Below are 14,920 nucleotides of genomic sequence, written 5' to 3'. Positions count from 1 at the left end.
CATGTCCATGCCTGGAAAATAATTGGTTTTACCTACAACATACTCCCTAGGGCAGCAACCCAAGAACCCCTGGAGTTAGAGGGAAGGAAAATGCACTGCCTACATAGAGAGTTTGACTCTACAAATTCTTCCAGGACTTGTTAGAGGAGAGTGACTCAGTGTGGGGACCAGAGGACACACAGGCTGCATCCAACAAAGCTCAAACAACAGACAAGCCTTGGGATACAGAACTATCTCTGCCGCATGCTAGAGAAGAGGAAACAATTCCTGTGATACCAGGCTCCTGGACAGCATTTTCAGGATCTGCAATTCATTCCTTATGGGAAAATGTAATCAAAACCACAGTTTAATATGGTGACTTGGAGTAAATGTTTTATGTGGTGATATTGTGTTCCCCAAAATATTGTGCACCCTAATAAACTTATCTGAGGTCAGAGAACAGAACAGCCACTAGATAAAGAGGCCAGAAAATGGTGGCACTCACACCTTTAATCCTAGCATTCCAAAGGCAGAGATCCATCCAGATCTCTGTGAGTTCAAAGCCACACTGGAAACAGCCAGGCATGGTGACTCATGCCTTTAATCCCAGGAAGTGATGGCAGAAAGCAGAAAGGTATATAAGGCATGAAAACCAGGAACTAGGCTGGTTAAACTTTTAGCTTTGAGCAGCACTCCAGCTGAGATCCATTCGAGTGAGGACTCAGAGGCTTCCAGTCTGAGGAAACAGGATCAGCTAAGGAACTGGCAAGGTGAAAAAGCTGTGGCTTGTTCTGCTTCTCTGATCTTCTAGCATTCACTCACCCCAATACCTGGCTTCAGGTTTGATTTTATTAATAAGATTTTCTAAGACTCATGCTACAGTTTCACTGCTCACACTGATATTCATACCCAGTACCTCAGTCTGTGCTTTGAACTTATGGAACAGAAAGAGTGTGTCTTCTTCACTTACTCAAGAGGATCCTTTTGTTTAGCTAGTGGTCCTCTGTGTTTTGGCTGGAAGTAGCATAATCTTAGATTGCTGAACACATGTCGGACTCCAGCATACATTAAAGTCTAGGAAAAGTCCTTCTTAAAACTGTCTCCTAGAAATGACAGGGAAGCTAGACCACAATAACAGTATGGCTGCCTAAACAATTTCTGAACAATGACAGTACCAGCAGACAAATACCAGTGACAAGGAAGGAGGAAATCTCACAGCATCCTACCACTAGACAATGAACTGCTGAGAGGGAGGATTAGTCTCTCCCAAGGACGAGCCCCCTAATTGGTTATTCAATACAAATACAAAACAGTCATCCCTGAAATCATATACCCATAAGCAACACCAAACAGACTCAGCAGGTTGTATTTACATGTGTGTGCACATGTGTGCATGTGCGCATGTCTGACAATAATTTTAAAGAGACCAATTTGAGAAGGGGTTGGGGGAAATAGGAAGGGCTGCAGGGAAGGGACATGGCATGGGTTGAAGGGAGGAAAGGCAAGAGGAGAATTGATGTAATTAATAAAGAAGGAAAAATTTGGGGGGAAAAAGAAAAGAAAAAAGAAAAAGTGTTGAGCTAAAACAGTGCCGGGAAGGTGACTCAGTCAGTAAAGTACGTGCCAGGCAAGCATGGGGACTGAATTCAAGTCCTCAGCACCCATGGAAAGGACAGAGCACAGCAGCCTGTGCCTTCGTTTACCCAGCAGTATGAATGTGAGCAAAGAAGGGTTCCTGGGGTTTGCTGGAGGGCCAGGTCATCTAGCCAAATCAGTAATCTCTGGGTTTAGTGAGAGTGTCTGAGATAAGGAGAAACACAGCCAAGGAAGACATCCAACATAGACACATACATGTGTACATGTACCCACACATGCACACACAAGCACATACATTCACACACACACACACACACACACACACACACACACACACACACACACACCACACCGAAAAAACCCACAAAAAAACAAGAAACAAACAAAAAAACACCACTTGAACTAAAACAGACCAAAACTGATAGCATTTTCAGGTTCATTGGAGAGAAAACTAAAACTAAATATTTTCAAAAGTAGACAAAAGCAGACTGAAATTGAGTTATGTGACTTTACAGACAGATTTCTTTGGGGTTGGTGAAGAAATAGTTCTTAAGCCACAGTCCTTCCAAATAGTCTATCCTGTGAAGCCAATAATGGCAATGCATCTGTGTTGTAAGAAGAGTACATTCCAACAGGGCATGATCCATTTGAACACATGGGGGACAGTGTGCCTTTGAGCACTGATGGATGGGTGGTTTAGGCTTAGACAGTGACCAGAGTGATTTTAAAAGTATGAAAAAGAACCAGGAGACTATTGAAACAGTTTCTGTCCTTCTCTTTATTTTTCTTTTCCTCTCAAGTCAGCCTGAGAGTACCCCATGGCTCAGAGCCCACTCTACATTCAAAAGCTTAGAACTCCAGCCCAGAACAAACTCCATTTGCCATCAGTGAAAAGATTTTTCAACATTTTCTAGTCTCCTTGAGCAATGATTCTCTCACAAGACATAATAGCTTCACATCAATATCTTTGTGAGTTTGATTCAAATAAGGGAGAATCCTGGACTTCATCTCCCTTAAAAATGAGTGGTAGACACTAATTAAGAAACTCATGTTTTATTAAACAGAGAGAGTTCTGAGCCTGATTAAAACCTGATGGGCCTGAACTGTTTGTCCCTCTTCAACACCAATTTTGAAAAAGAAACAGATGGGGACAATCAGAGATGGGTTTTAGAGACACTCATTTTAAAGAGAAAGCCTGAAGTTCAAATCTTCCCACAAGTCCCATCTCACCCTTAAGGGAGACTCAGAATCACCTGAAGCCAACTGACAAACTATATAGTCAGCATACAACAGCCTGGTGTTTGGCAGCACATGTTTCTAGGACCTAGTCATTACTATCAGCTGTGATGGTGTGTGCTTCAGGGAAATGGAACAAAATCTCCATCCAGTACAAAAGTTGCAGGCTCAACCTCTCTAATCCAAAAATCTGAAATTGCAACCATTCCAAAACCCAGACCTCTCTAAGGGCTGCTGTGGTGCCAAAAGCAGAAAATTCCACATGTGAAACTTCATTTCATGAATATGATTACTTAAAAATTATGCATAAGCTTTACTTCAGGCAATGTGTAAAAATGTATATAAACCCAGCACACACTTGTAATCCCAGCAACTGAGGGGCTAAGGTGGGAAGGTGGGGAATTTGAGGCTAGCCTGAGATATATAGCAATACAGTGTCTCAAAAATCAGGAAGAAAAGAAACTATATGAAACATAAAACAGTTTTCATGTTTATCTTGGGTCACTGGCCCCAAGGTATCTCAGTGGGTATAAACAATTACTTAAACATCCATAAAACCTGAAATCTCAAAAGTATCTGGTCCCACAAACTTCAGATGAGAAATAATCAACTTGTAAAGGACTTCATATTTACTTCAAAGAAATAAAACCATCCACTATCCAGGTCAGTGATCTAGAACATTCCATAGCTTCCAGGAGCTCAAGCTATACACAACACACAGGGACATTTCCTTTCCTGTACATACAGGGATTATGGTCCCTCTCCTTGTGTTGCTGGCTCTGCAGCTGGGGTCCTGCTGTCTCTGACCCTGGGGGGAAGGGGGTTAGTAGATACAGAATCAATGATACAGACTCTGGGAGGTTTGTAAGCAATCTCTCATTTATTGAACAAAGGGCTGAGGATTTTTATGCGTGGATATTTGGCAGGCTTTGCTCCTAACTATGGTGGCATTTCTTGGTTGGCTCTGGGGCTGCACATCATCTTTTGGTTTGGAGCTTATAGGTCAGTTTTCCTCTGGCCAGATTGCTTTCTGTGCATGTCACAACTCTTTTTTTTTTTTTTTTTTTTTTTTGCTAAAGACATGGCCCAGTGTTTTTGGCCTTACCTGCCTCATCCTTGTTGCTTACTCTTGTCCAATCTAACATCTCTTTTGATTGCTGAGAGGATGAGAAAAATGGTGGCTTCTGAGCACAGGGGCCTTGAGAGGCTGAACTCACTTATGCTGGGCAGATACTTATCATTGGTGTTATAAAATCCAGGCATGAATTCTAGTCACAAGTCTACCAAGAGCAAAAAGAAGGAAAAGACTCAAAAACATGTTGTCTCATGAATATGTCTAAGAAAGATACCCAATTAGAAAAGAGATTCGTGGAGTCTTTATTTTTTCTCACAGAAGCCCACCAGGACATGTCCTGCCCATTCTGCAGCCACTCGGACAAGTAAACACACAGAGGCTTACATTACTTACAAACTGTATGGCCTAATGGCTCAGGCTTCTCACTAGCTAGCTCCTATAACTTAACCTATTTCTATTAATCTATAAGTTGCCACGTGGCCGTGGCTTACCAGTAGTTTCACATCTTGCTTCTCCTGGTGGCAGCTGGCATCTCTTCTCTGCCTGTGCCTTTCCTTTTCCTTTCTCTGTCCTGGATTACCTGCCTGCCTATAAGCTGCCTTGCCATAGGCCAAAGCAGTCCGTTTACTAAACAATGGGAACAGCACATATTCACAGCATACAGAAAGACATCCCACAGCAGCTATGTGCTGTGGGATGGTCTGTATGTCAAGTGTGTTGCTGATTGGTCAATAAATAAATCACTGATTGGCCAGTGGCCAGGCAGGAAGTATAGGCGGGACAAGGAGGAGAATAAAGCTGGGAAGTGGAAGGCTGAGTCAGAGAGACACTGCCAGCCGCCATGATGAGAAACAGCATGTGAAGGTGCTGGTAAGCCACGAGCCATGTGGCAAGGTATAGAAATGGGTTAATTTAAGCTGTAAGAACAGTTAGCAAGAAGCCTGCCACGGCCATACAGTTTGTAAGCAATATAAGTCTCTGTGTTTACTTGGTCGGGTCTGAGCGGCTGTGGGACTGGCGGGTGAGAGAGATTTGTCCTGACTGTGGGCCAGGCAGGAAAACTCCAGCTACAGCTATGAGTACATGTGATTACAATGGTGCCAGGAACTGTTGGCTTGGCACTTCTGGGGCACATCCTTTCTTCCTGGACTTAGCTGTAGGAATGAAAGAAAGAAGAAAAGAAGGGAGGATGAAAGAGTATCAGAGTCTTCTACGGCAGAGCAAAAAGAAGGGAGGGAAAGAAGGAGGAGAGAAAAAAGATAAGGAGGAAGGAAGGGAAGGAGAAAGAAGAGAATGGAGGAAGGAAAGGGGGAAGGTGAAAGGAGAGCGAGAAGGAGGAAGGGAAAGAGGAAGGAGAGAGGGAGGAAGGAGGAATAAAGGGGGAAAGGGAGGAAGAAGAGAAGGAAAAAAGGAAGGGAGGAAGAAGGAAGAGAGGGGGGAGAAACTGGTCTCAGAAGTATTCATTAAAGAGTGAAAAGAAGACTTTGCAGACACAGCTGTCCCCTGGTCGCTGCTTGCTGCAGCCATGGTCAACCCCACCGTGTTCTTCGACATCACGGCCGATGGCGAGCCCTTGGGCCGCGTCTCCTTCGAGTTATTTGCAGACAAAGTTCCAAAGACAGCAGAAAACTTCCGCACCCTGAGCACTGGAGAGAAAGGATTTGGATATAAGGGTTCCTCCTTTCACAGGATTATCCCGGGATTCATGTGCCAGGTTGGTGACTTCACACGCCATAATGGCATTGGCGGCAGATCCATCTACGGAGAGAAATTTGAGGATGAGAACTTCGTCCTGAAGCATACAGGTCCTGGCATCTTGTCCATGGCAAATGCTGGACCCAACACAAATGGTTCCCAGTTTTTCATCTGCGCCGCCAAGACTGAGTGGCTGGATGGCAAACATGTGGTCCTTGGGAAGGTGAAAGAAGGCATGAACATTTTGGAAGCCATGGAGCATTTTGGGTCCAGGAATGGCAAGACCAGCAAGAAGATCACCATTTCCGACTGTGGACAAACTCTAATTCTATCAACTTGCGGGCTTCTTACCCACCAGACCATTCCTTCTGTAGCTCAGGAGAGCACCCCCACCCCATCCGCTCGCAGTACCCTGTAATCTCTGTTCTCACTGAAGTTCTCTGGGTTCCATATTCTCCTCATTCCCCTCCCAAGTCTAGCTGGATTGCAGAGTTAAGTTTATGATTATGAATAAAAACTAAGTAAGAAAAAAAAGAGTGAAAGGAAGCTGTGTGTGGTGGCTCACATTATAATCCCAGCTTTCAGGAAGCTGAGGTAGAAGATCATCACAATTTCAAGGCTAGCCTGGGCTATATCATGAGTTCCAGGCTATATCCATTTAGCCATATAGTAGGTCCTCCTTCAGGGCCTATGACCTACTAAGCTACAGTTCTTGGCCCTGTTTACAGTGTCAGGCTTGAGTCTGTCTTGTGGAGTATGCCTAAAACCCAGTCAGAAAGTGGTTGGTTACTCCTATGAGATCTGTGCCATCGTTTCATCAGTGGGCATATATTGCCAAGTTACTGGTTATTAGAATTCAAAGTGTTCACAGCCAACTTTAAGACTGGATTACTTTTCTCCCCTGGTAGCATGCATAGCTAGCCAGTAGAGATGGAGCGGCCAGGTCAGTAGCAGCTTGGTTTCTCCATGTTCAACAGTTCAGCCATGGAGTGTGTGGTGGTTTGAAAGAAAATGACCCCTAAATGGAGTGGCACTATTAGGAGGTGTAGCTTTGTTGGAGTAGGTGTGGCCTTGTTGGAGAAAGTGTGTCACTATAGGGGTGGGCTTTGAGGTCTCCTATGCTCAAGCTACACCCAGTGAGACAAACCATCTTCTGTTGTTGCCTCTGACTCAAGATGAAAGGACTCTTAGATCCAGCACCAAGTCTGCCTATACGCCGCTCTGCCTCATCATGATGATAATGGACTGAACCTCTGAAAATGTAAGCCAACCAATTAAATGTTTTTCCTTTATAAGAGTTGCCATGGTCATGGTGTCTCTTCACAGCAATAGAAACCCTAAGACAGGGTATCTTCACCAATAGGGTCTTAGCATGAAGTTATGAAGTAAACAATGGCAATGGAAACAGCCTGTAATTTTTGAGGGTCCTCTGACCAACAACTCAAAAAGGCTTCCCATACAAAGTAGTGGATTTCTTATTTGATAGCCTATAGTGTGTGAAAGAACTACAGTCCACCTGTTAGCAGATAACCAATTTTAAACTATATATACATATATATATATAGTTGTGTGTGTGTGTGTGAGAGTGAGAGTGAGAGTGAGAGAGAGAGAGAGAGAGAGAGAGAGAGAGAGAGAGAGAGAGAGAGAGAGAGAGAGAGAGTATTTCAACGTAGGTTTCCATATGGCTCTTTTGAAGGTCTTTAGTCTTTAGTGTTAGCTATCTTTCTCTACGCTCTCTCCTCAATCTTGCCCTTGCCATCTCCTATCACATCTAATACTTCTCACTCTATTATTCCCCACTCTCCCTTCTTACAACTGTATTGTATCTCCTCTGCCTTGGCAACTCCCCTGCCCCACAACAGCCTCTCACTACCTGCCTGACTTCTGTGGGTACTCCAACTAAAACCCACTTATCCAAAGATTCAAAGCTAGAATCCAAACATGAAACAGAACAAACAACATTTGTCCTTCTCATTCTGGGTTACTACACTCAGTTATTTTTCAACTGTATCCACTTATTTACAAATTTCACAATTTCATTTTTCTCTGTAGCCAAATACTATTGCACTGTGTATATATACCACATTTTCATTATTCATTCATCAGTTTATAGACACATATGTTTTTACCATTTACTAGATATTGTGAATAGAGCAGCAATGAACATGGATGAGCAAGTATCTCTGTTGTAAGCTATAGAGTCCTTTGGGTATACGCCCAAGAGGGGTATAGCTGGATCACATGGCAGCTCTATTTCTAGCTTTTTTCAGGAACCTCCACACTGATTTCCATAGTGACTGCACAAGTTTGCACTCCCACCAACAGTGAATAAGTGTTTCCTTCCCCCCCACAACCATGCCAGCATTTATAGCCATATTTTGGATTTTTTTAACTGTTCTGATGACATTTCAAAGTAGTTTTAATTTGCATTTCCCTGATGACTAATGATATTGTAGATTTCAAAAAACATTTCTCAGCCATTTGCATTTCTTCTTTTGAGGGCCCCTTTTTACAACGTACTACAATCATTCTGCTAAATGGACACAGTACCAAGCTGCCTCTTAAGTACTTTTACTTATGCCTATAAATTAGTGCATCTCTCAATGCTCATGGAAGAAGTTTCTTTTCACAGTAGATACCCAGTAAGACAGGAACCAACAACCAATCAGTGTACTGATTGGAGGCTGCAGCATGCTCAGCCCTAAACAGGACATCAATACCACACCCCACCTCCCTTTGGTTATCCTGCTCCTCTTTGGTCGCCTGCACAAAAAATAATCCAAGGTTGCTTCTAACTAGCTGTATTCAGAAACAAGCCAAGTGACCTTCAGAGGGAAGATGAATTCACTAGCATCGCCACATAGTAAAGGATGCAGACCAGTAAAGAGGGAACTGCCAACTGGGACAGAATGAATGAAATGGTACAGGGTAATACTGGCTGACTGGATTCAGACAGAAAGGAATGATTATATTCTGTAGGATTCAATTTACATGAAGTTTTGTAAAAAGTACTAAAAATAATCTACTATGATAGAGATCAGAGTCACAGTTATATTGAGATGATATTAGTGGGGGTGAAGGGGTACTAAGGAGCCTTCTAAGGTGCTGAGAATACACATGCCAGATTCACATAACGACTGTAAGAGTTGTGTGCATGTGTGAGAAGTCACTGATCCATGAGCCTTAGGTCTGTGTGTTCCATCATACATTCTGGACATGCCGATGGGAGTGCTGGAAGGGTACCCAGTGCAGCTCAGTGTCTTTGTCCCAGTCCTCTGTACAGAAGCTACTCTGCTGCCACCATGCTGTAGAGAAACTATCTGACGCCTCTACTTTTTGTTAGCTCCTTGCCAGTGAGGCCATGCCTTATTCATGTGTACTTCTTGATGGCCTCATCCAGAAAAGAAACTCAATAAATACATGAAACAATTCCAGATGCCACTGAGATGCCCAGCCATGCATATTACCCACTTCTATCCTTACACATCAATGTGAAGTTAATAAATGGGAGTGCATTTGCATAACCCCCACCACCTGTCAAGATTTCCAATGGAGGAAATACAACATTCTCCTGCCTGCCCAAATTTAAGTTTAAACCAAAGGTTCTCAAGATTGAAGACCTTAGCACTCAAGGGCAGACTTATTAAATCCTCAGAACCCTGGCCTGCTGATTGAGAATTCTGGTTCCCGAAGTCTGAAAAGGATCCTACATGAAAAGCACCATCCTGATAATCCACACAAGAACCACAGGCTTAGACTTCTATCGAGGGTCCTTTTCATCCTTAAAGCTATGGGAGACATCTAACAATCCTTTTTAGGACTCCTTAACTAAAAAAAAATCATTTTAAATCTCCTGAGTTTTATTTGATGTAGCTAGGACATGACCCAGGATCTAAAATGAATTCTGGAGCTGGAAAGAGGACTCAGTTGTTAAGGGTGCCTACAACTCTTGTATGGGACCAAAGTTCAGTTTCCAGTGCCCATAAGGTAGTTCACAACCACCTGTAAATCTAAGTAATCCAATGTCCTCTTCTATCCTCTGCAAGATTCTGTGAATATGTAATGTACATAAACTCATGAAGATACACACACAAACACATACACACACACAAATACACATACACACAAATAATAAATTATTTGAAAAGAAAGATTTGAAATCTTCCAAGTGTCACAGTGTTTGATAACCACCACCACCCCCAAACTCAGGGGTCTCTGGCAAGTCTTGAAAGGGAGACTTTTCTGAAAACTCCCAGATTAGATGATCTCTAATCTGCAGGAATCTACAGTTCTTTGGGAGGCCCATGATGTGTCTGTTCATCTAAGGAAACAGCTGCTACCACTGAGAAATTGTTCCAAGGTAATATAAAGGCTCAATAAGAGATTTTACTTTCAAAAATTAATTTCAGGGAAACTTATTGCTGATTCCTCTAAATAGAGGTCTTTAGGCCATGACACAGACTGACAAGGAAACTGAAAACCCCAAATTGAGACTGGAGCGTGCTCTCAATCTGCATCAGCTAGTGGGGTGGGGGTTTGTCAGGCAGGGCTCTTCCCTTATGTCAGATTATTCTGTCAGGAACTAATGTTCTCTGGGGGAAAAATCTATTAAAACAAAAAGGATATCACTTCATTTAAAAGCAAAGCCTGGCCATAGAAAGATGAAGACTGCATAGTCTTAACTGTACATGGAACACTCTCTTTAAATAAATTATTTCACAGATGTTAAAAAAAAAACCAGTGGTCAGCAGAAGGGCATGAGGAGAGAGATGGAAAGAGAGTGGGCAATGAATACAGGGTAAGAGAAACACATCTCAATGCTCCTAGCACAGTGAAGTGGCCATGTCAATACAATTAATTATCTATTTCAAAATAGCTAATAGAGATTTTGAAAACCCTCAACACCCACGAATTATGTATCTGCCTGGCTAACTGGTGGTATCCATGAGCTCTTGGTTCAATTGAAAGTCCCTGCCAATGAATAAAGGTGGGGAGCTAACAAGAAAGACCCCCCAAAAGAAGAAAGACCCCAGACCTACACATACACACACACACACACACACACACACACACACACACACACACACACACACATTCATTCACACCTGAACACACATCCACCTACAGACATATAAAAATACATACATACACACACTCCAACACACACACACACACACATACACACACTCCAACACACACACTCACATATACATGCATTCACACCTGAACACACATCTGCCTACAGACATATAGAAATACATACATACACTCCAACACACACACACACACACACACACACACACACACACACACACACACAAAGAAAAGCAACTACAAACAAATGCATATGGCTCTGCTAAGCCCAGCAAATGTGTCACAAAAGGATATGGCTATTGAGGAATAGTTTAGCCCTGCTGCCTGGAATATGACAAACAGCTTTTTAGTTTTGCTTTGTCATCTATTTCTTCCTAATGGAGATGAGGAAAACATTCTTGAAAAGCAGCTGTTAATGGATAATGACAAGTGGTTTCCTGTGGTCTAAGAAGAAACCAGCAATTACTGCCTTTTACATTCTTTTAAATTCCTGAGGCAAAGCAAGCTCAATAATGCTATACTGACCTCGTGGCTACTGTGCTAACAGGAGGAGTCTTAAATCTTTCCTTTCTTTTTGATGAGAGACTATCTGGGTTTCAGCTTACCTTCTTATGCCCTGTGGATGATGTTAATTGGCAGGATTGGGAGAATGGAGACAGCTTGTGCTAGGCTCATACAAGCCCTTGAACAAGCTCCCGAACTCCTAGACTTAGTAGGTCGACATCCTTCTGGGATCCTTTAAAAATGGAATGTGATTTTCTGCACATGTGACAGAATCTGGGGGCTACAGCAAACTCGTTCCTGGATCTGGAATCCCTCAAGCATAATTTAGAGATGAGAGGTTATCTGCCCTGGGCCCAGCATGACAAAGTCTTCTCTCAGCTTTTCTGCCCTCTACATTCAGCCCCAGGATGCACTTAGCCTCTCTCTACACCTGCCTCTGGACTATACTGCAGCTGGCAGATAAAGAACAGTTCATATGTACGCACATTGCTGCTCACGGGGACTCTATATTTGATGTAGAGGGAGCAAAGGGGGCATTCTCTGGGACTGAAGAAGGGGAAAGAGAGAAAACTGGAAGGTGAGAAAGTGAAGAGAAGCCACAGATAGTGACAGAGCAGGACGTGGCATTCACATACAATTGCAGACAGTCCACAGATTCTGCACTTAGTCATGCTCACAGGCACCCATTAGGGAGCCCTCTCTGATGTTGAATCCACGCCCATAAAACCACAGCCTTCATTCTATACTCAAGTACCCCATGCCTTCTTCATAACACTTACCACTTCCTGAGGCTGTGTTCTGCTGTGGGATGTTCTGTATGGCAAATGTGTTGCTCTGATTGGTTGGTAAATAAATCACTGATTGGCCCGTGGCCAGGCAGGAAGTATAGGCGGGACAAGGAGGAGAATAAAGCTGGGAAGTGGAAGACTGAGTCAGAGAGACACTGCCAGCCACCACGATGACAAACAGCATGTAAAGATGCCGGTAAGCCACGAGCCATGTGGCAAGGTATAGATTAATGGAAATGGATTAATTTAAGCTATAAGAACAGTTAGCAAGAAGCCTGCCATGGCCACACAGTTTGTAACCAATATAAGTCTCTGTGTTTACTTGGTCGGGTCTGAGCTGCTATGGGACTGGCAGGTGACAGAGATTTGTCCTGACTGTGGGCCAGGCAGGAAAACTCAAGCTACAGTGTTCTGTGCAATTTTGTTTTCCTTGTTTGTTGATCTTCACTGGCTGTGAGGCCCAACCTACCATGTTTACTTGCGGGGCCCATGGTGGCTAGAACAACATTAGGTACATAGCATGTTCTCAGTAAACACTGCACTCATGGAATGCCACTTGCTTCAAACTGCGAAAGTCAAGATGGACTTTATTTGGGGCTCTAGAAATTGAATTTGGGAGACCACAGCCTAGAAGTCATTCTAATAAATCCCCTTTCTATATATATAAAGAGAGATTTATTCTATAAGTTCTGTTACTTTAGAGAACCCTGACTAACACAGCCATGTATCATGGTAGAAGTAGTATGTGGCAGAGTAAACTGTTTACCTGATGAATGCCAGGATGGAGATATTGGGAAGAGATAAGAGGCAAGAGTTCTAATATCCCCTTCAAAGACATATCCCCAGTGGCCTAACTTCTACTCACCAGGCCTGACCTTCTAAAATGTCCTCAATAGTGTCTGGGCTGAGAACCACACATTCAACACGTCTTTTGGAGACATTCTGGATCCACACTATAACATGCGTGTGAGAGAAGGGATATTGTACAAATAAGACTTAGTACAATCAATGTTTTCAGGCATTCCTTGTGTAGATAAGGGGGTACTGTTTGCATGAGTTGTGAGACTGGACCTAACACTAAATTTGATGTCTATATTGAAATATGGAGGAATATGGAGAATGGAGGTTTATCTGCACAGTTGCAGGGAATCTTCCCACCTCCATCTCTTGTCCCAGGCAGGCTGCTGAAAGGCACAAGAAATCAATAGGCCACAAAATGGAAACAATTTTAAACTCCAGGAAAAGTCCTCCTTTTCCGATGTAATGATGCCATGGCCTGTCTCCAGACCTTGGATGAGAATGGGCCATTGAGAAGGTCCCTGGGGTGCATAGAAGCAGAGAGGCTGAACTTTAAGAGCAAGAAAGATTTCTTTTTTCATTAAAAGAAAAAGGTGTGTTTAGATTTACAATGCCCAGGAAAGTGCAGGAAAGAAGATGAGAATTTCATGATGGAATAAGACAATTTAAGAAAGGCAGAGGGGGTGGAAAGAGCACTCAGCTTATTTTAGTACAGATACAGAGAGGGGGGAGGGAGAGGGAGCTGAGCTTTCCAGGAAAATTGGGAGCAAGTAGAAATATTTAAGGGAAAAAGTACACCAGTGTTCACAATAACAGGACAGGTAAAATGTCTCAAAATGAAATCTTGGTATTATGTACCCTCCATCTGATGATTGATGTCTCCCCAAAGAAAAGGAGAGGGAGATGTAGACATCTTCCATGTAAAGATGGAGGCCAACGTGGTGAGGTGCTACCACAAGACAAGGAGCAGGAACTAGAAGAGGTAAGGCAGAAACCTGCTCTAAGCCAAGGGAGAGCGTGTGGTCTAGCCCCCACTTTCATCTCGGACCTCTGGCCCCTACAATTGGAATAGAATAGATGTCTGTTGGTTTGAGGCCCTGGTCTATGGTCATTTGCCTCATTGGCTACAGAAAACTAACATATACACCAAGCCTCTCCATACATCTTATGCAGCAGGGGCTCAATAAATATGATTCGCTTATGATTCGCTGACAAACGATATGATGGATCTCATGGACTATAAAACCAGAGGCGCAACAGCACTCGCACCGTGCCTTTGTTACAGAGTGAAGAGGTAGCACTTCACACTTTCTCTTTTAAACTCTGCAACCAGTGCACCCCACGGGCAGAGTATGGAGTTTAGAGACTGAGACGGAGGGTGAACCCTGAAGCTCAGTTTGCAAACTACTTCAGGAGTGAGATGGGATCTGATGAGAATTAGCCCTCTGCTTCCTGGCAGGGTTGACAGGAATGAAGCAGAAACCGATATAGTGTGTCTCCTCCAGAGCCCAGAGCAAACCACGGTCTTAGAATTCCAGCACCTCACTCAGCCAAGGAACAAGTTTCATCTCCTCCAATGTCTGGTGTCCTACTGTGGCCTAAGGGATGCTTCTCTGCTCCCCTTCAGTACCATTTCCTAGCTGGGGAAGCTGGAGATCCCACATACAGTTTGCCCTTCCTACTTAAGTTCACAGATGATGCTAATGGTTTTGTCACCCCCTGTTCTGACCTGAAGCCAGGTTGGTCCTGACTGTGAGTGACTGTTAGTCTCCACTTACCCTCCTGCATTGTTCTCTGCCTTCCTTCCAGCTGCAGGGCAGTAGCTTCGCTACAGTGCACCAGCCAGGAGCTGAGCCCTGGTTTTCCGTTGGGAAGCAGAGATGCTGACAGTAGACAGAAGAAGAGGAAGGTCAGTTCAAGGTCAAATAAGTGCATCCCCAGCTCCCTTCCTACTTCTTCCCAACAGGACCCATCTCTCTGTATCCCAAGTCCCACTGTTCCTTTCTAGCCTGGAACCAGGAAGTATCATCTGCTGTTGCAAGTTCCTGAGGGCTAAACTGTCCTGGTTACTCCCTGAATACCTTCCCCTGACATCTACACACCATCTCCACATCTATACACCATCTCCACATCTATACATCACCTCCACAGCTAC

General features: G+C 43.5%; 1 protein-coding gene across 1 annotated transcript; it reads left to right on the top strand.

Moving 5' to 3' along the window:
• Positions 1-5,358: 5,358 nt before the first annotated feature.
• Positions 5,359-6,014, top strand: LOC128103782 (peptidyl-prolyl cis-trans isomerase A-like). The gene has a single exon (XM_052728420.1). It carries the CDS (start codon positions 5,412-5,414, stop codon positions 5,997-5,999), a length of 588 nt encoding a protein of 195 aa, XP_052584380.1. The 5' UTR covers positions 5,359-5,411; the 3' UTR covers positions 6,000-6,014.
• Positions 6,015-14,920: the final 8,906 nt, after the last annotated feature.

The sequence above is a fragment of the Peromyscus californicus genome, unplaced genomic scaffold (assembly GCF_007827085.1).
Source record: "Peromyscus californicus insignis strain IS unplaced genomic scaffold, ASM782708v3 Scaffold_8__1_contigs__length_139910024, whole genome shotgun sequence".
NCBI classification, from domain to species: Eukaryota; Metazoa; Chordata; class Mammalia; order Rodentia; family Cricetidae; genus Peromyscus; species Peromyscus californicus.
This window is presented reverse-complemented; position numbering and strand designations above follow the sequence as displayed.

Excerpts from the sequence above, each read along its gene's own strand:
- LOC128103782 (XM_052728420.1), top strand. The coding sequence starts at position 5,412 with ATGGTCAACCCCACCGTGTTCTTCGACATCACGGCCGATGGCGAGCCC.